At 46.8% G+C, this 25,103-nt stretch overlaps 1 protein-coding gene across 4 annotated transcripts in view; it reads right to left on the reverse strand.

Annotated features, from left to right (window-relative positions):
• Positions 1-25,103, reverse strand: part of rhea (Talin_middle and talin-RS domain-containing protein rhea) — a 391,086-nt gene that overhangs the window by 65,554 nt on the left and 300,429 nt on the right. For all 4 annotated transcript variants that reach the window (XM_050177552.2, XM_050177553.2, XM_055070111.2 and 1 more), the window contains exons 40-45: positions 23,663-23,764; positions 23,104-23,274; positions 20,257-20,453; positions 11,098-11,317; positions 6,037-6,183; positions 4,817-5,296 (exon numbers count right to left, since the gene is read on the reverse strand). In XM_050177552.2, the coding sequence (XP_050033509.1) occupies positions 4,817-5,296; positions 6,037-6,183; positions 11,098-11,317; positions 20,257-20,453; positions 23,104-23,274; positions 23,663-23,764 (1,317 nt within the window). The remainder of the gene's footprint in view (positions 1-4,816; positions 5,297-6,036; positions 6,184-11,097; positions 11,318-20,256; positions 20,454-23,103; positions 23,275-23,662; positions 23,765-25,103) is intronic.

The following is a 25,103-nucleotide window of genomic DNA, read 5'->3' on the forward strand; positions in this document are numbered from 1 at the left end:
TGATGATGAAGTTCCGTGAAGACAGCATGAGCGGAGGAGCGTGTGAGGAGAGAAAATAAAGAGCTGGTTCTTGCATTTCAATGTGGCAGCACCTTTGTACTGCACTGGCACAGTGGTGACACTGGACCATGAACAACGCTTTCCAGAAGATTCCACTGTGTGCTCAACAAGCACCGAGTCAGCTGAGGCCCTGGCACCGTCTATGACTATGGTGCTACAACCGAAAGAAACCTCCATGCGCTGCATCCTTCAACCACCGCAGTCCCCTGAGTTCTGGCCGGCAAGCCCTACCATCTGGCTTTGCAGACTGGAGGCGTGTTTGTACATCCATAGCATAACGTCATAGCAGGACAAGTACCAAATAATGGTAGTGATGTTCCCGCCTGTTCTGCGCCATGATGTCCCACCTCCAGGGCCTCAGGCTTACCACGTGCTGCGGACCATCAAGCTGGCCCTACCAGAACTGGCAGTACCGCGACACATTCTCACTGCCGTCAAGCCACAACTCCAGTTACTTTCGTCCACCACAGCGCCAGCTCCATTGAGTACTACCCCAATGGCAACCACCCCTCGCAGTTTATCACTTCTACAGTGTTTTGGACAAGCCTGTGATCTTCCACCTGATTTTTGTACAGCTCCCAGTCTTTCCCCAGCACTGCCTCCCAAAAACGCAAGTCAACCAAGACTGTGCCCAGGTCCTGTCCTTACTCACCCCGCACCTCCCAAGTTTCCCGAGCTGCCTCAGTCAACCGCATTTCACCTGGGTCACATGCCTCACACTCAGCCCATCACCATTACAGTCGACTTTCAAGGTGTTCTGCTTCATCACCCACAACTTGTGTCACCAAAAGCCAAGCCCTTTCAAAATTCGGGCCCTACCACACCCAAAAGGTCAACACCCGCATGCAGAGTATGCCTCGAGTGATCTCTAGCATGTGCCCTCATGACCCCTCATTGGTCGTGCCCAACCACTGGCGTCACTGCGCGCTTTCCGGTCGCAGTGATGCCGACGCCACCAGGCATGCGTGAGCAATGCACCAGCTGCATAACTCAAGTCCCAATACTCAAGTGCATTTCCAATGCTTATCAGGTTGCAGGCGTCCCCGTCACACCGACACAAGCATTGACGACATAACCATGTGTCACCTATGTGCGTCCACTTATTTCGCGTACCTCATGCCACAAGGCCATGCACCCGTGTGCAGCACCACTCTCAGCCACAACAACCAGAGAACTATGTTCGATCCCCCATTGCCTTCACGAGAACTCAGCATGGGATGTCTGATGGATACGTCAAATTTTCGACCATGTACATAGCCTGTAAATACAGTAAAAGCTTGTTAATTCAGAACTCGTTGATTCGAAATTTCAGATAATTCTGTCAAGTACGTTGAAGCCAACAGTCCTTGGACGATTGAAGAAGGCGGGAGAGGCTGCGCAACTGGCTGGGTGGCACTAGACAATTCTTGGTCTTTCATGTTAGGTCCGGCCGGACAAGCCCCCACTTGTCAAGTGCATTCTTTATTTAGGAAAATCCTCAGCGCACACACACACACACACACAGTCTGCGTTTTGTCCCGCCGTACCACTCAGTTCGTTGTTGCGCGCTCCCCGCATGCTGACCGCGCACCATGCCTTTCATGTTCTCCCTGCCCGCCACATACCGTTGCCTACCGTCCCGTGCCTGTGACTCTATGCCAACTGGCATCGGCCTGGTATCCTCACAGTTCGAAGTAGCTGCCGAGGTCCGTCCAACAATGTATTTAAAGCAATATGTATGTAATGCATCCCACTAATTCACACAGAAATCCACACTGCCACCGATAATTCGAACTCCGCTCCATCGTAGATGGGGAGGGTGATAGCATGCGGGAGCACATTGGCGATGATCGTCACCACGCAGCTTTGCTCTTTCCATCTGCGGCCGTCTATTGCAGGTCGGTTCTCTCCCTTTCTCAAGACGTTCCAAGATAAGAACGCAGACGTGGCGCTGCATGTATTTATATATTTATTTATTGTAATAGCAATTATATGGACACTCCAAGCGCACTTCTGCCGTCAGCGTGGGGGTCGGCATTACCATGAGGTTCTGTATGAAGTCCAAGGGCGATAACACCATTGCTGCACGCCCTACGCCGTATGTGCGAGTGAAAGCATGCGAGAGAAGCCGTCAATCGCGGCTCAATCTCGCCCGTGCGAAAGGGTTGAATGTGAAGAGGAAGCGCGCTGTCTTCTCTCGCACGTGAGCTATCCAGCGTTGCGAAGCGCCAGGTAGGGTGGGGTGGGGTGGGGGTACGTTTTTTCCGGCAGCAACTGAACAGTGGAGGCTACACGCGATTGCGCGGCCGTATCTTGGAGTGATTTGGGTTGGGGGCAGAGTCTAGTTGCGTCGGCGGCTCATAGCGTTGTGCGTGTTGTGTGTTCTTGGCGCTCACTTTGCGCTGAAGCGATAGACGGCACGAATGTCACGCCAACTCGACGTAACCAAGGCATTCGCGGCGGAGCAGTGATAGCGGCGATGAAAGATGATTATAAATGGGCATCGTGCTCACACCGGCGGCAAGGTCAAGAGCTGCAAAGGGCAAAGGAAGCGCTTTTCGGGTAACAAAGTGATGAGAGGGCATGAAGGAGACTGTCCCATCGGATATGATACTGCAGAAGACTGGTACGAATGCTGAAGAGCAAGGGGGGATACAGGTGTCTTCTTTCACGACAATTTTAGCGGCAGGATAAGCATCGACCGAAGCCAGGTCACCAAGGTGGAAAAGTTCAATCTCAGCCCGAGCGCAATTGATGATGGCATTGTGGCGTGAGAGAAAATCCCATCCTAGAATAACGGCGTGGGAGCACAATGAAAGAACTATGAATTCAATCGTGTACAAAACGTCCTGTATGATCACACGGGCAGTACAAGCAGCGGTACGGCGAATGGGTTGAGCACTCGCCGTTCGGAGCGACAATCCAGACAGAGACGTCGTCACTTTACGAAGCGAACGGCAAAACCTGGCATCCATAACTGAAATAGCGGCACCGGTATCGACTAAGGCGACTGTAGCGACATCTTCGATAAACACATCAATGACATTGGCAGGTAAAGGAGGAGGACTTCGGCATGTCGACACTTGCGCAGTTCTTGCCTCAGGAACTGCGTCGTCTAGTTTCCCTCTTCGTTAGAGACGGGTCGTCGACGCATAGGGGAAAGTGATCGACGACGTGGGGAAGGTGACCGGAGGCGTTCGAAGCGAGGACGGCGATCAGTCTGGGAGCGAGCTGGCGATGGGTCGAAGGGTTCGTAAGACGCATTTGCATCAGGCGGGCACTCGGGGATCGTCATCGAACGCCTGCGATCGGTGGCGGCAGAACCTTGCAACATGACCGGGATGCCTACATGCGAAGCATATAGGGCGATTGTCCGGCGTACGCCACGGGTTAGCGACGGCAGTGGTGGTCCAGGGGACGGGAGGGGGAGGGCGGTGCACAGGCTGCTGGAAGCGACGCACGGGAACACTGCGAGGGGCCATTGCAGCAACCGTAGCATAAGTGACTGGTGTAGTCACAACATCGTGATGGTGAACAGCCGGCAGCGCTTTCGCGACCTCGTCATGGATGACATTACGGATATGAGATGGCAAAGTGCTGGCAGACTCCTGAGTGACGGACGCCAGAGATAGCTGTTGTGCGACTTCTTCGCGGATGAAATCCTTGATTTGCGTTATCAGGGAGGCTTTTTCTGTGCCGGTGGTACTGGGTACGAGAGGTACCGGGATCGATACCCCGCACCTCCACCACTTATAAAGGAGGTTTATTGGGGTTCATAGCGACCGCCGGTTCTACGATGCACCGAGCACAGACCCCGAGCTCGAGCCTCTGCTGTGCGCTTGATGCTGCCGATGCTGCTGACTGCGCGCATGTTCGTCATCTTCCTTACAATACGTCATCTCCCATCAAAAACTCCTATTTTTGGCCTGCCCTAGGAAGATTTTTCAAGTAATAACCGTAGCTTACGATGTCTGATTACGGTATTTACCCGATTCTAACACTAGAATTTTTTTGCCACGAGAATTGGCTGTGTGGTACAATCGGATATGAAACCAAAACAGCCTTCGCAAGGTTTGTTAACACATAACACAAATGTACTGCAGCGAAGCTGACTTTAGGAAAACGGCCGCCATTTTGCAACACATATTTTCTTGAGAAAACATTGGGTGCACATTAGATTTCTACTTTGTTTAGGAGCCTTAATGTAATTTCTACGTTAATTTTCTTTTTTGGACACATAGAAAGTGGGCACGCATTTCATTTGGGGGCACGTTAGACTTCTGAAGATACTGCCAAATGAATTGGCGATGTGTTTGGCATTTTTATGCACCTTGTTTAATTCCCCCCGCCGGATAATTCAATAAATTTTGTCGGTCCCGTCTGGGTCAAATTAATGGAAGTCAACTGTACCACACACAGAGCAATGCGCATGTCTGGCTGCAGTCCTGTTCTCAGTAACACAGACATACCGTCCCGTCGCTGGCAGCGGAAAGCCTGAATATCATTGAAGCTTTACACATTAGGAGGATAAGAAACATTTGCATCACACAAGCATACCTGAGCTGCGAGTGATAAAAACTCGGGTATACTGCAGGCACGTGTACATGTCGAGTGCTCTAGCTTACCTGATGCATACTTGCATTGTGTGACTAGCAGGCCAAGAAGCTTAGTTGTGAGTCAGCTAATGTCCTGCTATGCATCTTACTTTGTGTCAGTGCTGCATCGAGCGCATTCGCCAGCTTTCTAACACAACGGGGCCTGCACCGAGGACACGCACCTTGGCCGAGTCCTTGAGGTGTGCCATGGCCGGGTGGTCGATGCCCTTGCCCGAGGCTGCCTTGGTGGCCTGCACCAGGTCACCCAGGGCCGCAGCGACGTCCTTGACGGCATTGACGAGCAGCACTTGGGCCTCCGGGTTGTGAGCGCCCAGCGAGGCTGCACCCAGCTTGACCGCCTCAGCCAGCTGCACGATGGTGGAGACGGCATTCTGCGCAGCCACGGCCAGCTGTTCCTGGCTAGACGCTGCACCGGCCACCAGGGTTTTGGTGTCCTCCACCAGGGCCTTGGCCGTCTTGAGGATGTTCTCCCGGTGGTCAACAAACTGGTCGCCCTCCTTCTCTGAGTGCAGGGTGCCCGCGGTGGCAAACATGATGGTCGTATCCAGGTCGCCAATGATGCCGCTCACAGTGCTGGCTGCGTTTATGCAGGCCTGGGTGCCTCGCGAGCCGGCCTGCAGGGCTGCCATGATGTGCGACACCTGCGGCACACCGCAAACACTCTTACTGCGTGCTGCAGCATGGCCGCCGTCGAGGTCTGTCGACCAGCAGCTGGCTGTGCAACAAAGGTGCTCTCGGTGTAACTGCAACACTGTGTGTTGCATCCCCAGTCTCCAAGGGCTAATCAAACACCTTTTACGACACTGTCTGGCACAATTCGACTCAAATTTGATTCAAGATGAAATTTCCCTACTCCCACAGCAATAGTTTGCTCAGGGGCAGCAACACTATAATCTATTGTCCAAAACTGTCCCGCCACTGGTGAATATTAGTTGCCTCGCAACAAAAGCCTTAAAAGTACAGACTACGCAGACTGAACAAGACTGTGCAGTTTCATTAAATTTGGTAAGAAAAGAAAATTATTTGAATATCTACCTTGTAATGCAACATTAGATTAGTTTTCAAGATTGCTCACTGTTAACAGGAAGACTTTGGTGCAGCGCAAAATGTGACACAAACACAAGAAGGCACATATAAAAAGACAACACAAGCGCTGTGTGTTGGCCTTTTATATGTGCCTTCTTGTGTCCGTGTCACGTTTCGCGCTGCACCAAAAGTCTTCATGACTATTCACCAACAAGCCCCCCTCGCTACCCTTGTTCACTGTTATCTTCACATCAGCCCTCTGACTTTATGTATGCACACTTTTTTTTCCTTGTAGGAACTGCATTTTCAAGAAAGTGCAGTTGTTAACCCAGTGATGCCCTGTAAGTAGACGTGCCTTTTCCGAGACGAAGCGGGCGTTCTCGGCCAGCTCCCGCTGGGTGTAGATGTCCCCGGGGCTGCTCTGGCAAGCGCCGGCCGACTTGGTCAGGCTGATGCACGCCTTGCCCAGGTCTTGCACCCCGGCACGAATGCGTCCGGGAACCTGCACACACAACAGAGGTCCAACAGACTAGGGCTCAAAACCCAAGATGCTTCTATAGCATGTGACTACTCCGGTTCGCTGATTCTAAAAAAAAATAATTGAATAGCTTTTTGGTAGGGATACGCGAATACTTGAGTATCATCAAATTTAACTTGTGATCGATTATCTACTATTTGATTTTTCAAATACTTGGTATATTCGGTGTAGAGACTTGGGCTATACTGCACGTTGTGTGCGCTGTGGAGCCTCTCGTGCTCAATGCCCCAAAGGCGTCTCACTTCGGTGTTTTCATCGCAAAAGGAGCACTGAATGCACCAGTGATCGGCTGCCCCGGCTTACGCAGTATCGGACTTATTCTCTGCGAGCACTTCTACTCTACTGCACGCACTCCCAGACATCGGCACAATGTGGGGATTGCACACAAAGCGCCTGAACTCTGCAATTTACAGAATGGTGCTCTATCGACCGGGACCACCTTTGTCGGTACAAGGTTCATTTAGGTTGACGGGACCGATCGAAACAATAACTCGACGTGGACAGAGCGAACGCCAACAAAACAGTGCATATTTTGGAGCGTGCTAAAGTATGAGCGAAGATCATGCCAATCGGTCACCAGAAGGCTCACAGGTTGTTTTGGATACACGGCCAACGACAAAGGTATGTGACGCGGCGACAAAATTAACACCGTATCAACAGCTGTCAATCTAACCCGCACACGTAATATCGGAAGCGATCACTGATGAGACACCTGTATGAACATATTCGTGGCAAGCATTCTGCGACGGCTTGCGGCCCATTACCCCATTCGGTCAGCGGCAAATTTCCGTCACAGCCTAGCTGCCAAGGCTATTGGCACTGTTTCGCCAGGCGTCACGTTTCGGCACCGAAACAACGTAGATCTATTCGCAGAACCCGTGCGACACTAGAAAAGCCGCAAACTGCCTTGCAAACGTAAGCAAGTGGATGGGATGGCAACAAAGTTGCTCACAGATGGCTGCCATCACAGTGACACACTGTACAGCAACCTCTCGTTTCCGACACCATTCATAGATGCACATCAGCCTCTTTTTGTAGCTTTGAGCAACGTGTCACAAGACAAGGTTTGGATTTATATGGTGGGCAGGAAAGTGTCATGTGACTAGTGTGCCAACTGCCTGGTTGCATACATTTACGTGGACAGTAGATCGACGAGGAGGGAGGGAAGCAGTGCACGAACTTGCCGTGACCTTCCTGATTTAAGAAACTTTGACATGTGGCAAATAACACTGAACCTAACATCGATTTAGCATCAACATCGACCGTGGTTGGCCTGCACAGCACCAACAATGACTATGCGCAGAGCGGTGATCGAGTCACGCGATGCACAGTCCACGGTTTCGTATGTTGTGCAGATTGGCCTTGCGATGATCCACATGCTGTAAAGATGGGAAAGCCCTTCTGTATTTTGGAGGAAAACTGGGAAGCAAAACTTTCTATGCAGTAAAATACCGCCACAAGACAAAGGTACACATTAAACTGAGAATCTCATTGGTGTTCATTTTCTATATTCAACATATTCGATATTGGATTCGATAGTCAGTACTTATTTTTTATTCAATTCAATATTTGATATATCCAATATATTGAATTTCAAATCTGCCATTTGAAATCTACACCCCTAAATTCAGGGATCGTTAGGAGCGAGACCATGTACCCCGGATGTTTGCTTCTGCAAAGGGTCTGCAACAGCACCCGTGAACTTTCTCTCATTTTGCCTTTTTCTTCTTTCAATCACTCATCTCCTTTTCTCTGTGAAGGGTAGCCCATTAGTCTGACTAGCCTGTCCTTGATTTCCCTCTCTTATATAGCTATATAGCTATTGAAATGCTGCACGAAATGTTGCATGAAACTACAAAATAAAAAAGAAAAGAAACAAAACAAAAATCTGCTTCTTTTACGAAGAAAATTTTGCAATGCAAGTACTCTAGTGGTACCAAACTCGGTAACACCATCCTGAATTGGGTTGAATATTTCTTAAAATTCAAAGCTTTCTGACAAACTCGTGTGGGTTTCCTCTTCTGAGCTTTGGGTCTCCTTTGGGTGGTTTTCCCTTTCAATCAATCTCTCCCCACTTTGTATAGTTGTGCACATATCATTTCCTTAATCAAAGCCTGTATGTGACTGCAATACTTAGATTATACAAATAGCAACAGGGAGATGGCCAATTAAAGTGCAGCCTCACTAATGGTGATGTTGAAGCATGATGGAAAGAATATGCAAGGAAGGTAGTTTCCGTTATGAGTATGAAGTTTATGGCTAAATACCTTCAGCCAACACTAAATTACAGGCAGCAAGCGTCCATTGTTGGATCAGAGCAAGAACAGAGGACGAGAAAGAAGTAATTTGGTGCACGACTCCCTTGCTTTTGAAAGCACGGTCACATAAGACCGATCCAAGATCTCCAGCTGCAAGTGCAATCACACAGAGGTAATGCAGAGCGAATGCAGTGTGCACCTCTGTTTAACATCCGACAAGCACTGTCTGTGCAAGTTCCACACAAAGTCAGGCTTGGGGTGAAGCTCACTTCCAATGTTCTGCCGGGTGTTGCCCACCTATTATTGAAAAGTTTTCCATAAAATACTGTTTTTCTTTTGTTGAATAGCTTTATTTTCAGCTATTTTGTGTACTCCAGTGTATCCTTCAACTAGAGCAACAGTTTGCATCGCAGTTTTGTTAACTTAGCGTAAGACAAAAAAAAAAAAAAATATGCTGCTTTTCTGTAAAGCTCCTCAGCTTTCCTCTTGAGGACCCATAGAGAGAGTTTCAGCAAATACTTACAATATTCTCAGGACAATGAATAACACGTTATTCACAGCAACAGCAACTAAAATTCACATATCGGCAATTTAATTATTGCGGTGGAAATAAACGTTATTCAACTTCCAAAGGTGCAAAATTATTCTGTTAGCTGGGTGTGTCATATAACTAAACCAAAATATACGGTCAACAACCAATTTTTCAGACATGCCCGATAATTCGGATGCCTTCGAGGCCCCGTCATTTACCCCAGATAGTCACTGTATAAGGATATCTGGACTTTTTGCCATGACCGCAGGTCTGGAACACCCATCTGCTGGCAGTCGTAGCCACCACGGCGGCAACGCAAGTCCCAGCTGCTTCGATGTTCACCGTCAAGCTTCCTGCTGTTTGGTGCCATGTCTTTCATCAAAATAATAAATAATTTGCTACTGTCAGCAACGGCACCAACTCCACTTCTGTCACGCTTGCTAATGGCTTTGAAGTGCGGAAAGCCCAGCATGAATCAAACATCACATATGCCGGTTTCCAAAAGTCAGCTTCGCCGCAATGCGCTTAAAAGGCCCCTCACCAGGTCTGGTCATTTTGAGCTGACAAGTGCAGAGCATACATTGCGCGATAACAATCGTGTCTGCAAAGCATTACATTGCTACGCGCCGTGGAAAGATCTGAAAATGTTAAACCGAAAGCCGTTTTTCCTTCTCCTCGTGGCCGCTGTGCTCCAAGGTGACTTAGTCGTGCCCTTGCACCTACGTAGTCACGTCCGCAGTGTGACGTCGCTCGTGATGACACGTGACTTTGAGAATTATTCAAGACAACATCTGTTATCTGTGCGATCTGTTGCTTGAATTGACGAATTGAAGTTTAGAGAAATAATAAAACACACAAATGGAATATCTGCATGATTTTTTGTTTTACTTCATACCGAAGCAACCGAGATGTACTTCCGCTTCGTCTGCTTGTTCCCATGGTCGTGTGGTCCCGTGCGCAGGTACCGAAACTATGCCATTTTCTACCGTGTTCCAGCGCGTGATCATACTCTGCAATCCACTTGTTCTGCCTCAGTATTCGTGTAGCACTGAATTATACCACTAGTCATGTTTCCTTGTGCACAGTGCACAAAATCGTGCGCTGCACAAACGAGACAACAGCTCGTGCACGACGCCATCAGCAGAAGTGTGTAGCGCCAAAAAAAAAAAAAAATAATAATAATAACTAGGAGCGAAAAAATTGCGACATATGTGTCAAGTGATCCTCGCGGTCCCGTATGGGAGAATGCAGGAAAGGAATTCGCTTGCGAAGGCTAGACGCGGTGAGTGGAGAGAGCGTCTTGCTTGGCAGTGGAGCTCGCCTGCTGAAATCATGGGTTCGCGGCACTGAAATATTTCTATCTTGGCTAGTAAAGCTGATATGAAAAATTTTTTCGACAGAATGCTCTCTAGAGGGCACGTAACAACTTCCAGCGTATAACCAAAATTTGCTATGAGGCCTGGTGAAGGGCCCTTTAAGCACATACAATGCATTGCAGTGAAGCATACCGAGAGTGGAAAGGGGCCACTGTCACCAGGTCACAGTATTGCATCCCTTAATTATACACGCAGTGCCCCCACCGCCTCCTGTAGCAGTACAAGTACCGACACATCCGATAAGTGTATTGGCAGGCCTTCATAGCTATTTTGGTGGCGCATGTGGCGATTTGAGCCTTTGGGGGCTGTAAAAGACACGCAATAATTATTTTGGACTGAACAATTTTTTAGACGTTTTCGCGGCCCCTAGGGAGTCTGAAAGATTGAAAATTGGCTGTATATCTGACAAGATTGTAGGAATATATATCATGCAGGTTTGATTGTGCCCAGCATTGGATAAATTTTAAAGGATAGTTCTTTAGTTTTTTTACGACTGAGGAGTGGCAAATACCCAGCGTTATATATTTGGCGAACTAAGTCGGCCCGACAGGTGGTTTTGAACCCAATTACCTCAGAACAGCAGCCTGATGCTCTACCCATTGGACTACTCAGCGGCCGAGGCTGGCATTTAGAGACAGACATACCACAAAAATGGGCAATGTTCCCAAAAAATCGCATCGCAAGAGCCCACGAAAGGTTGCCCTTCCCGCACCTCCACGCTGGTGCTGGTGGCCATGGCACCTCGTGCATCCCCGGCTAGGGCGGCGTAGTGGTGTGACAGGTCGGCAGCCAGTGGTGTGAGGCGGGATGGGTCGTGGCTGGCATGGGTGACCATGTCCTGTGCCACTCGAGCCACCTCCTTGGCCGACCGAACCATGCGCGTCTGGTAGTCCACGTAAGACAGCTCCGGCTCCACCACACCACCACCATAGCTGTTGAAGAACGAGCCCAAAGCAAAACAACACTGGTGGACAATCTGAAACGTGGCCCATTTACTGGACTTGCTAACAGAAGCAGCTGCGCTGAAAGATTCTCACACAAATGAACATGCACTAGTACAGAAACAACCAAAGCGTGATACAGCAGAACCTAATTTGAATACCACGGGTCTGAAATTAATGTCCAAATTAACTGAATGTTGAATTATCGAGGTTATCAAAGAAACAATTAACAAATGTTTACTACGTCAACACTCTTTTATTTACTGAATGAATCGGCAAATCTTGTCTCTATTTTATGCAAAAGCAGTCTGGAACCGGCAATGCTTGTCATATCACGACTGATTAGCACTTGCAGGGTCAAAGGCCTTGCGACTTCCTTCACGGCGCAGCTGCAGTGTGAGCCTTCATCCGAGACATGCTTTTCACTATTGCACACACATCCCGATTATTTTTTTTCGTAAGTGAGCTGCTCGCCAACAGATTGTCCCCCATGTTTGCAACATCACGCACGACCACTGCACTGAGTAACTACTGTTTGCCACAACCGCTGTGCATAAAACTGCGGCAGCTATCGACACGATCGTGAATGGTGACCATGCAGAGATGAAGGTAAATTGCCAACGTGGTGTTGTGTGTGGCGGTAAACGCAAGACTAAATGTTATAAATGCACAAATGCACTAAATGCTATAAATGCACGAATAGACAAGAAGCGTTCTGGCGTTCCTATTGTTCTCGTACGATTTCCACTGCTAGCTATGATGCTGCTGCTTGGTTTCGGTTGTATGCTAGCGCCGCTCTTGCTGTTTTGCATTGCACATTTTCAGTGCTTCGTACTCACTGATCTTCGAGAGTTGTTCAAATTAATTGGTGTGCAGCCAAATATGTCTGATTTAGAGGAGTAAAACTCTCATTAATTCATTAAATAATGCATATGCTAACAAAGACCAGAGGAAGAGCCCGAATTACAGGATTTTCCGAAATAACGAGGGTCGATTAGCGAAGTTTTACATTAGTGTAGTTCTTATAGAAAATTACCACAAAACTTACTTTAATCTTTCCCGACTCAGAAAGCTTAGAATTATTATTATATGTGAACTAAAGGTGCGTGATATCACCAGTTGCAGCATTACAATAAAACACTTTAGGACAGTGCGATGCACGTCCTCTATGGGAAGGCATGCACACACAGGCCTGCTTAGGACCTGTGCACCTGCTGGGCAGATTAACATCATGGAATAGCCCGATGAGCTGGACTCAAACCACATGTGCAAGCACTGTGACAGTAGAGACAGGTTCATACACATGTTTTGCACAGTTGCCTCCACTATAGGTAACATTGCTGCACTCTCTTAACGACAGGCACATGCTCCCTCTCGCATTTCTGTCTGTATTGCTCCCCACAAGGACACCGAGCTGTCGCCTTTCCAGCATGGCCTAGTTGTCGAGCTTGCATTTTGAAGCATGATATTCGAGTGGGAGAGAGGAGGACTTTCCTGCCTTATATTCAGGATGGTTTCGAACTTAATGTAACACACTTTCTCATGTTTATAATTTAATGCACAAAAGAAATTTGTGTTATATTCATGCAACTACAGTATTACGATGTGTTTCCTGAAAGCTTACCGTGTCAAATTTTCTTCTATTCCAAGTATTCACAACATATTCTATGTACACCTATGAACAAAACTATGCAGACCAGGTGCTCTGCGAAAAAGAAAGAAAAAAAAGAAAAGAACTTCGTGGCAACTTAAGACTGACAACTTGAAGCTGACAAATGCACAGCGATGTTTGCAATACCAGGTTTGAACTGCAGTCTTCAGTTTCAGATTTGTGGGGAGCACCCGCCTCCATTTCCTCCCGCGTACCCGCGTCCTCCCGTTCGGACGGGTCGAGCCGGTGTAGACAAGGGAGAGGGGCACTACGCGTCCTCCCTTTCTCCGTCGCTCTTGTGACGCGCGTACCCCTCTCCCCCCACGCGGCTCACGGGAAAGGGAAACGTATCCGACGGGCGAGGAAGACTTCCCCTCGCAAGAAGGTAAAAAGGCATAAAAGCGCGCCACCGGGGGAGGCCCTCTCTCTTGGGACGCCGACACCTGGACCGCCTGGACGAAAGCACCTGACGCATCCCGTGAGTGATCTCGTTTGTCCGACCCACCCAGACGAGGCAAGCCTATTCACTACTATTACTGAGAGGACGTCCCTCTGCGAGTGTTCGCTATTGCTAATAGCAATAAACGTTATTACCGTTGACACCGCTGGTCGGCTTATTTGTTCGAACCCGGCGTAGCCGCAATTCCCGCGCTACGGGTTGGGAGTACCACGAAGCGATAGCGTGGGGCTAGATCCGGAGCTCGCCTTCAGCCCTAGCCGCACGCAGAGTGGAACTCCCACAGATTACAGGCCCCACCATCGAGGAAATGTTTTTCACAGAACTGCTGGTCCGCATACTTTTCATTATAGATGTACAAAGCTGCAGTGCCAGTTCAAAGACATCATGCAATGGAATATTAGCTATCCTTGAACATCAGCAGCAATGTGGAGGTGGGCACATTAATTACAGGCTGCACACAAAGCACAAGCAGTTGATCAGTGGCAGCTGCTCTGTGCGCAGTGCGCCATAGGCACAACACTTGATGCTCCCTGCGTAACCACTGTACCAATATACTATGTCACTGTCCATTTAATGGGCAAATAAACGTCAACTTCATTTAGATGCCAAGGCCTTCCAAGCAGTCATCCAGCTCTTGTTAATGACCATCTTCGAGATGCCTTTTTGACTGGACTTATATAATATGGTGCCAAGCATTGCAAAGGGAAGTGGAGCTGTCCTAGACAAGTCCAATGGTCTTCTACAGGGTATTAATGATCCAAAGACATTTAGAGAGAAAAAGAAATTCTGGCAGAATCCAACTCTGATAAATTCGACGTTAGTGCGAATAGCAAAAGCTATGTAGCGACACTGTATTAGCACTGCCAACACAGGTAGTGTGCGCGCTGCAGCCAGACTCCTCTCTCGCCCCTCCCTACGGGCAAGTTATTCCATCTAGTCGGGCCTCCGCAGAGTCTGCATGTGGAGCGTGTGGAATGAGACCAATACCGTAGCAACGCCTGCCATCGGCACCTGAATGACTTGCAAATTCTAAACTCACTTGCAATTTTGGAAAGAAAAAGCTTCTGCTCTAGTTAAGCTATCGTAATACAGTCTACGCTCGTTACAACGGACCGACGTACACCAGACTTTTAGATATAACGGATCATATTTCAGCCTTAGTTTGTTCTGCCTATTTTATTAATGCAATGAAGTTCGCTTTTAACGGACCACGCTACGACGGACTATCTGCTTCAGTGGACGAAATTAGTCGCAACTTATTTCAAAATCGGGCATATAAAACGGACGTTTGCCGTGTCGACACGGACTGACAACTGGCTTGCGAGGGTCAGCCAACGATCGTGGCTCAATATCCTGTGCATGAGGGAGGAAGGCTAGGTGGAAATGCGCCACCTCCTCTAGTCCTCCAGTGGCGCATTTCCTCTCCTCCGGCGGCTGCTGCTTATGGTGCGGGCGCCGTATCTTGAAAGCAATCTGCAGTGTGGACAAAGTGCGCACTCACGCGGTTGCTGTCTTTTCAAAGTGATCTGTGATGTGGACAAAGTGCGCCCAGTGCAGGTAGCTTCGTATGTGCTGTGCTTTTGATGTTTATTTTACGTGGAGACAAGAGACAGCACAAAGGTCAATTCACTCGCCGCTGCTACCGCACTTATCTTGTTTAATTTGCTATCACAATCGATGCTTCACCTTTCGGGTGAGACTGCGACATCTTATGTTTTGTTGTTGTCTTTTTTACTTTGGAGGTACATCACTCACTCTTTGCAATAAAGTTGTTAGATTGCAATGCAGTTGTTAGACACTGCAACACAAGTTTCGGAAGTGGGGCATTTCAAATATTACAGACTTCGGATAAAACAGACGTTTTTTTGTCGGATTATCAGGGTCCACTGTAACGATAGTCGACTGTAATTCATCTTTTACCTAAAAGTTCAATGCACAGAGTGTGCACTAAGCCCAATCTTAGTGCAGTATTTTTTTTTTTTGACAAGATATTTTACTAGGTCATATGCTTTATATGACAAACATGGCATTTCTTTCAGGCAGCTTTGATAGGTCTAACTCTAGTTCAAATTGACCTAGCACATTGGTTTATACCTTAGCGCACATCTTAGAAATTCCAGATTATTTCTATATCCTAGTCACTGTGTTTTGTTTCTTTCCACAGATGCAAATGTTTCTCCAAACCAAACAACCCAGTTTCTGTTGTATATCTGGAACTGTCTGTCCTAGGACAAAAATAAGTATGTTTTTGGAATGAACACATCAAACTACACAATGTGTGCAAATTTCTTTAAGGAGGAATGTGGCGATGAAAACTTTCTTGTTTGGGAATAAATTGGTGAAATTTGGCATGCATGTGTGATTTGTTATGCTGATATTATAACTGAATTTAGTTTTGTGCTAGCTATTATAGTTTTCGAGTTACAACTGGCAGCCTCTAATGGGCATCCCCAAATTAATCAATTACACATAAGTTTGCCAAGATTTTCACATCCAGAAAAAGGCCCATTCTGTGCAATAAAGCTATTGGTTTATTTTTTAAATGTCGAAATGAGCATAAAAATATATTTTTTTATTTTCCTATGCATATTGTCTAATGACTTTTGCAGAAAACCCATTATAAATTTTTTTATGAGGTGCAGTTAAATTGACAGCTTTATTGCACTCATAAATGCTTCAGGATCTAAGTGCAAAAGACAGAATGATTTTGTCTTCATTCGTTGTGAAATGGCACTGGGATGACTGAAAGCAATTGCACAAAAAATGAAAGCTGTGAAAACGGAGCTCAAAGTTTCATTTGTTGTAAACATTTATATCTTTACTTTGAGCACCTAAAACCCGCCTGGGATGTAGCCCTTTGCCAGTGAGGACAAATTTTTTTTTTTACACTCTGAGGTAGTTTTCCGCTTTTTTGCAGCTGTTTCGTGCACCTTAGTTGCCTTTTTGATCATTGTGCATCCATCCGTCGTGCAGAGGTAGATGACAGCGCATTCAATATGTCCGCTCTTGCCTCTCATTGCACAACCTCTTTATTAGTGAGAGTTGCAGCTGAAAACTGCAGTTGAATTCATTTGACGCTAATACTTCTGCTTCGCCAATGTTGCGTTTCCATCCGGCGCGCTTTCCCGGTCACCCACGTGTGCCGGTCGTGCCTCGTCAACAAGCTCGGCAGCATACGCTTCTATGAGTGGTCTCGCCCCTCTTTTCCACGCCTTTCGTGGTCATCCGTACACGTGGGTCGTTTGGAACTTGATTCCTTTGGGGCTCATCACAGAAAACGTGCTTAGGCTGCCACGATCGTCAATCACATTGATCGGAACGCGCAGTTCGCTGCTGCACAAATGCACGCGAAAGAGGTTCGTCAGCAATTCAAATCTACAACAGCCAAAAGGAGCGCCCAATCTGCGCCCAATCACAATGCCGCCTTTGCTTTTTTTTTTGCTTGCACTTGCCGGTTTATTTTTTGGTGGAGAAATATGTGGCTCTAGCAATCTGTAGCTCTGATCTCTCCTCTTTACGATGATAACAAGATGGTGGCACTGCGTCAACGGATAGTCGGGCGATCTGCGGTGAGACGGGCTCTTACGAAGCCCTATTTTTTTCACAATTTTTGATGACAGCACTTTCCTAAAGTGCTGTTTTTTCTATTTCTACCGCGTATTTTGTTACATTTCGCCACATGGTAAATGAAGGTGCTTGGATCGTGTGCGTGAGTCAGCTTTTGATTACTTTACATAAGGAAGAGATTAAGTGCCTTAACAGTTATCTCTCACGTAGACCGGCATGTGTACCCGACTGACACGTGGTGCTACCATTCCCAAGCATGCGCAGATGAGTTCTGTGTCTTCTTTCTTATTTCATCTCGGTGCTCCCTTCAGTTGATAGTCGGCGTTCGTGTTGTCCACTTCTCTACTCTTGTGTCCTGTCTGCACGCCTCACTTATTTTTTGCATAATACAATTTTATGTTTGCTCTATGGCCCTACCCATAGCTTTTCACTATCCGACGCATTTGTTCGCTTTTCGGAAGGGTTTTTCAACATTTTTGAGAGTTTTACAGGGCACACAACACTCAAGGGGGGGGGGGGGGGTCGATAGTTGTTGGAAGTGCCGCTGTTCCATTCACGGCGGCACCCTCAGAATGGCGCTTGCAGGGAGTACATGGGGACTATCGATAGTTCGTGGAAGACCAGACACCGCTCACGTGTTTCCCTTTCCCTGTAGCTCTTTGATGCGTTCGACTTGACTACCGGCTATGTGCTACTACCATGCTTCCTCAGTCGTCATGAGTGCTCCAGGCCCACTAAACATTCGGCACTTGTTCACAGCAGCATTCAAGCGGGCTGCCATCCTTTACGCTGAAGAAACAAATCACAGCGCAGCGGGCCGCAAGTTCGATGTTTCTGAACGGGTGGTGCGAGAGTCATGACTGCAGTGAAGCAAAATTTTCACCTGTGACGGCAAGTGAAGGATTTCCCACAGGCCGAAGTCTGGATGCTTTTCAGAGCTGTAGGCCAAGCTTGCGGCATACGTCGCTGAAATGCGTGATCGGTCCCTGCCAGTGAAGTGCAACATGGTCATGAAGCAAGCCCGGATTTTCACCTTTTAGGAACTTCTCTGCCGTGAGTACGAGTGGCTGGTGGCAGATGACCAGGAACTTACGCAAAACAGACCTGTCAAAAGAGCCTCCCTGACGGCTGCGTGTGGTTGGGTGCATTCGGCGTGGGCTGCTGTTCCACAATATGTCGTGGTGCAGTCGTTTGCCAAATGTGAAATTTCACTGGACGACGATGCGCTGTGGGACCGCAGCAGCGATGACGATGGCAGCACTAGTGAGGATGATGGCACAAGCGAAGATGAGTTGTCCAGCGATCATGCCAGCTACTAATAAATTTTCGTTAACGAATGCGCCCTCGGGTTGGCTTTCTTTTTTTTTTTTCCTGTCACATGCGATATATGGGGGGATTGACTTACATTCGAGTCGACTTACAGTCGTGCAGGTATTCAAGTCGCACTCACAGTGCATGATAACACAGACAATATTGTTTTGGGAATGGCATGCATTTACAAATTACTATATACAAGGTTAAAACATCCACAAGCAGCAGTGACAGATGCAAGGCTCTAGCGTGCCTCTGTCCACTTCGACGCTGTTGCCATTATCTGACCGACAATAGCAGCCCCTTCACTGTCTCGTGGCACTTCACACCCCCCCCCCCCTCCCCGGGAGATAGTGCCGACCCGGCGCATTTTAGGGCAAATGAGAGGGGCTGTGACGTATAGTTCAAGTATCACAAGGTGCACGATAGCAGATGGCAGTCACATAGACGATGCTGCCTCAACGACTGGTTCAATTTCGTTTGTAACGTTGGTGATGTAACACCCTGTAAGGACCGTCGTAATATATTGCTGTAATTTGCTGTATTTAGCTTAGGAAATGCCCAAAGAGACGTGATTTTTATCTCATATTTGGATGATGTAATAGTCAAGGCCATCTTTGTTTGTACTGCTGATGAAGAAGATTTTAAAAATTCGGCCAAGACATTATACGTGTGGGAATACGAAAGCATTATACTGTTTGTAGACCTTGGAATGTCACGAACGCACTCACTTTATACACTAATGACGTGGTGCCACCTCTTCCCCAATGGCTGCACTGTCACGCCTTTAGCACTAGGCCACACCTTTAGAGAGCCAGAATCGTTGAGCCGCCGTGGCATCGGGGAAGCATGTTCGTCTCGCACCCCAGAGGCCCGGGTTTGATTAACACCCAGACCAAAATGTACCCCATTTTTTTTTTCAAAGACATTATTTACTTTGTTTACAGGAGCTTCCCTGAGAACTTCGAAGTCAATCCAAGCACTTTTTATGAGTCTTTACTTTTTGCGCTGTCGGCCATTTTTGGCACCATCTTTCAGTCACACCCACTACGACGAATTTTTGTGTAATGGGGCATATAATGCTTATGCTTTCACATTAAAATTGAGTCAAATTCTTCTTTTTTTACTAAGGCAAACGTTATCACAAACATCAACCCAGCCATGTCTTGAACACTGACGACAGTTGACAACAACCCAGTTAAGGTTGTTGGAAAAATGTATGACCAGTTTACTTTTGCAGACACCAGGTGTTGTCATTGCTTTCTAAATGAACAATCAGACCAATCCCAAACAAATTCCGGCTTTTGCTGGATATATTCCATGATGAACGTACCAAAAAGCATTTAGAAGGCCTCTCACAACTTTCTTTTCTGTGCTAATACGAAAAACAGTACTATTCAACAACAAGGAGCCCCGTTTATGAACAATCAAAATAAAATAATCTTCCTAAATCCTGCCGTGGGAAAACGACGTCACACGATCCCAGTTTAGAGAAAAGAATGACTGCAGCGCCAATGCTTCGACCGGCACTGTATTGGGCCAGTGGTCCTCATGCCCAATATATTCAGACAACATTGTCTGAATGTATATGACGCGGGTTCCAATCCCAGTACTGGAGAAATCTTGAACAACTTTTTTGTCACTGAAGAGCAGCACATGTCGAGTGGCACGTACTAGAGACCGCAGCTGGTCCGACAGCTACTTTCATACCCGGTTCCCTCAGCACAGCGACTGATGCTCTACCGATGGACTACCCAGTGACCCAAGTGGGCAGGAAGAAGGTTAGGCACACAGACAGATAGACAGATAGATGGACACCGGAAAGTCCGTGAGGCATCCCAAGAATCTTCATCGCACTAAAATGCTCCACAGAGTTTTGAATGACTAGCATGGCGCCGCACTGCGTCACCTAAGCTGGTGCGAGTCACGGCCACTGCATACCTGCCACTGGTGCGCAAGCCGCTGATGGTGATGGTGGAGCGCTCTTCCAGCCGGTACATGGCCTTGCTGACAGACTCGACGAGGCCCGTGACCACACCAGCCTCGGTGGCTGCAGACTCCAGGGTGCGCAGAAGCTCCTGCAGGGCATCCCGGGCATTGTCCGCCGCCTCGTCCACGTCACCGTGCGCGTGCACCGCCTGCACACCGGAAGGTTTGCACGAACAATGTTGGTCTAGCAAATGTTTGGCTGCACATGAGTGTGTGCTTTGTGTTCTTGTTCAGTATATATGTTTCAGCTAACCTCCTAGAATCCATGCTGTGGCAAGCCATGCTGTTTATTCATTAGGTTTCGAGGCACATTAAGATATTATAAGGGACACCTATTGCCTTGCCTAACAAAGTAGAAAAACTATAAGCACGGTTGTTCATACTGTGATCATGGATGACTACCTACATTGCACCTATGTGCAGTTTTCTTCCTAATACAAGCAAAATAAATATGGGAGGTATCTCATTATACGACAAATAAAGAAACTAACAAATGAGTTTTGCATAACGACTAAGTCATTTGTGGTGAATTCAATGGCAATCACTGTGCAAAGTGCTCACAAGAAAATGGGAACATATGCAGCACTAACACTGAATGGATCTCTTGAACACAAAATGAAGAAAATAAATACACAACTGAAGAAGAAACAGGAGCCACAACCACCCACTTTTACAATAAAATTAAACTATTAGAAACATTGTGTAAACTTTCCATAAGGTAGGCGACGTGTATCAAGCAAGGGAGTTCTAGATAGTAGCTGAAAACAAATATTGTTTCTCCTTTTCTTTTTTTAACCACCTTAACTCTTTCTGTACCATGCCCATTAGGCATCGTTAGCCCGCTAACAATGGTTTGAAGTGCCGGTTTCTAGACTTTCCACGCCGCTGACGGACACACTGTGCCATCGAATGTGAAGGAGAACTATTCTTTTGTTTTCTAAGCAGTTCACTTTTTTCTGCCAGCTGGTGATTTTTGAATATGCTCCGAAGTTTTCGCGATCGTCAAAGTAGAAAGCAAAATGGCCGCCCACTATTGATGGTTTGAAACGCCGCTTTTGAGACCTTCCACGCCACTCACGGACATGCTGCGCCATAGGACATGAAGGAGGAAAGCTATATTTTTGTTTTTTAAGCAGTTCGCTTTTGCCCCACCAGGTGTTAATTTTTGAACGCACTCGGAAGTTTCGCAATCGTCAAAGTAGAAAGCAAAAATGGCGGCCTCCAGAAGTGGCACGCGCGCTTGCCAGCTAGACGAAGCTGCCAGACGAAGGCAGATTGAAATCCAAGGTGTTTGTGCATAGGCAGTGTAGGCCTAACTCAGTTCACTTCAGACCAAGACATACGTTGAGGAGTGTGCGTGAGGCAAAAGTCTAACATGTGTTGCATTATGGCAGGTTCCTTTAAATTAGCCTTGCCACTATACAGCTGCATTAGGCGATGATCCATATTAACAGTAGAAAGGGGTCACTGCCACTGCACACAGTATGTGCTCCTTAATTATACATGTGACACGTGCACATGCCATTTACAGTCACAGCGCGGGCACTTAGATGTCTAATAATCATACTTGCAGCAATTTAGAGTTGTTTCTGACAATGCCTGGCCAAGAAAAAGAAAGCAAATTTCTTTTTAATGCGAGAGCATTAGGAGCCCGTGTTGCAGAAAATCCTGCATTGGCATCCGGCGTCAGCATCCAGCGTCGCACGTCGTTTCAGCAAAAAAGATTTTTGGACGACCCATACCCAGGCCATCCAAGTGACGGAAGGAATTCTCTGAACTAATTAAATTTCTCAAGGTAAAATATGTGGAAAAATCGTAAACTGTGACTCGTACACAACCTACAGACATGATAGCTCTCGGATTGTAATTTGACTATACGTGAAACATAATTCTGTTATGCAAGAGCTCAAAGAAACCCCACTTCCAGCGCTTCTACAATTCACAGACCAGCCATGGCGTCTGCAATTTGTGCACGCTGGCGCGTGGGTGTCTTGGGGGCCACAGAGCGGTGCACCCGGTTCCTTGCAATACCTCCAGCTGGCCCGAGCCTCCTCCACATCGCTGCCCATGCAAGAGGCGATGTTTCTACTACAAAGCCTGCCTTCGTGCATAGCATTCGCGGCCAGTGTTTCCCAGTAAACATTAGGTTACATACGCTCCAGTTGCCAGGAAGCGTGAGCAGCAGTCAGGGATCTTTGAATGCTATTGCGTTCCACTCTTAAAGGCGAAGCTTAAGCATCCTCAAAATTTTTGTTTCTTTTTCATTTAAGGTGGCATTCACACCAGCAATTGACAAAATTCCTGTGGCATACCCTGATTGGCAATCAACAAGTGACTCATGGAGACTGATTTTCATACCGGCAAGCACACCTACGGTTAAAACTAAAATGTCTCACGATTGGAGTTGTTCATGTCTGCTCGCACAGCCATTGCCATATAAAATACATACCATCACCAGCACATACCATCCCACTCCTGCATTGCTGATTGGTTTGGCAGCTTTGCAACATCAGCTGTGGAGCTGAAAAATTCAGCAAGCAACTGACTCGAAATGGTCACTTTTCAACCCAAATGAGCATCGCTTTGCGCCCAACTTGGTTGTGCAACTTCTGCAACTTGCCAGTATAGTTGTTGCCTAAATGTTTAAAGCCTTACTCTGTTTGCAAAAAGTATTTCTGTTTAGAAAGTCCCGCCAGACTATCCTGTTTACCATGATGCATTCTGCTCCCGTGTCAGCAGTGCTTCTCTATGAAAAATCCGGAATGTACGTCGCACGGCCCATGCCAGCGCCCAACTGACCTTCGGGTTGCCAGCGGCCTGCTTGGATGCGTAGACCAGTTGCAGCATGCCTTCTGCCACAGTCTTGGTTTGGTCAAGCAGTGCCATCTGGCGCTTGGAGTGCAGAGTGTGAGAAGCCCCTGCTATGACATTCTGGACCAACGGGCTTAGGTAGCCAACTGCCTGGTTCACCTGTGGGAAGAGCACCGCTACGGTTCAAGGAGGGATGTGCAATGCTTTGATTAAGATGTAAAGGCACTGTAAAAGTGTGCAATGTTGTTAACCACAGCGCTACACAGATTGGACAAAGATAGAAAAACAAAGGACAAACACTAGGTCCTGCGCCTCATACGTAGCTTCTTCCTATGTCCTGTCTGTCTGGTGCTGGTTAAAAATGTTGCATAGTTCAAATACCCCAGTTTATCTGCTTAATTTCACTGCAGAGGACTTTATTATTGTTATTATTATTATTTATTACAGGCACTGCACGTGACCTGTGCGCATATTCCGTGCAATGATTAAGAAAAGAGAGAAGAAAATCCGAGCGTGCAAAAAAGCAATGACTGAGCACAGTACTGACCGTGTGCCCCAGCTTCTCAGGTTCTCCCTTGGCAGCATAACGAAGTGGCTCGATAACATCCAAGATCTCTGAGGCACTCGACTCCATTTGCTCCTGATAAGTCTGCATCCAAACAAAAGGCAGCATCAGCTTTAGGCAAACAGCATTTGAGAATGTTGTTCACTAGTTAATAAACATATGCATATACTGGGAACGTTCATGTAGTGCAGCATTTTACCTGAGCCAAATATTATGAAGATTTGCGAAAAAAAACAAGAAACTGCTATGCATGTAAAAATCGAGCACTGAACATTCTCTCTGGTCCAAAAAGAATAAAAAAAGAAGTACGTAGGTGGCTGAATGAAAAACAAAGCAAAATTAGGATGTAGGAAGTGCGATAGTTTTTATAAGTGAAGACAAGAACGAGAGAGTGGGATTCTTGCAGCTGGAGAATAAGTGTTTACCACAACATGTTCAATCGTGAAAGCAACAAGAAAAACCGCAGAACATGGGACAGTCCTAGTAAATAATTGACTTCTGAGTGCATGAATTCATTCTCAGGAAAGACTGCATGTTGCCATATCTAAATGGAATGGTTTAATAAGGGTTTTAAAGAATTTTCCAGACAGCCCAAAAAAAGTGAGGCATGCAATTCTAGCAACAGTTGTTTGACCGCACTTCTGCTTCCAAATTTTTAACACACTCCTCACACTGATCTGCAAAGCACAAAAACCGAGTGAGAACAAAGTTAAATAATTAAAAATGCATCTAGGGGATCCACTTTGACAAAGTGATTGTCACACAAGCACTTTCCATAATGCAAAAAAACATTGTGGCTCTAGCTGCTTCAAAGTGCCACGATATCAAGGCTCGAAAGTTTCAAAGAAGCAAGAAATTATGTTTTGAGAAACCAGAAAAAACTAAAGGATTGTTATCTTGAAATACTGTATTTGCATGAATATAATGCGAGTTTTCTACATATGTGTGGTCTCATAACGTGCCTTGCATTACATCTAGGCTTATGACACAAATATAATGTGTTTATTTAAAATTTATTTTCGCCTGCTGGCTGTGCCCTTCATGCCCGCTGCCACTTCGCCTCACACAAAATTGGTGAGCAGGGATTTGCCGCTGCACATTTTGCTCAGTATTTTTCCTCCTGATTTGGAACTGCTGTTAGTGCCACATCAATGTGCTTACGACATATTAATGAGAATAAATATTGCTACGTGCTATTCTAAGACGATGATATCGACCCTTGCATTTAGTGGGACGCACACATTTATTTCGCGTACCCTCAGGGCCAGAGGCATTAAAGAGGGGAGTGGTTACATCAAATACAAAAAAAAGAAAAAAGTACAGTGCAGCAAAATGGTTAATAGTACAGAAATAGATGGTTCTCGGTTATACAATGTTATTTGAGTGTTCCTGGAGTGCTGGTCAATAAAATTAAATAGGGTGC

Source organism: Dermacentor andersoni, chromosome 5 (assembly GCF_023375885.2).
Source record: "Dermacentor andersoni chromosome 5, qqDerAnde1_hic_scaffold, whole genome shotgun sequence".
Classification (NCBI taxonomy): Eukaryota; Metazoa; Arthropoda; class Arachnida; order Ixodida; family Ixodidae; genus Dermacentor; species Dermacentor andersoni.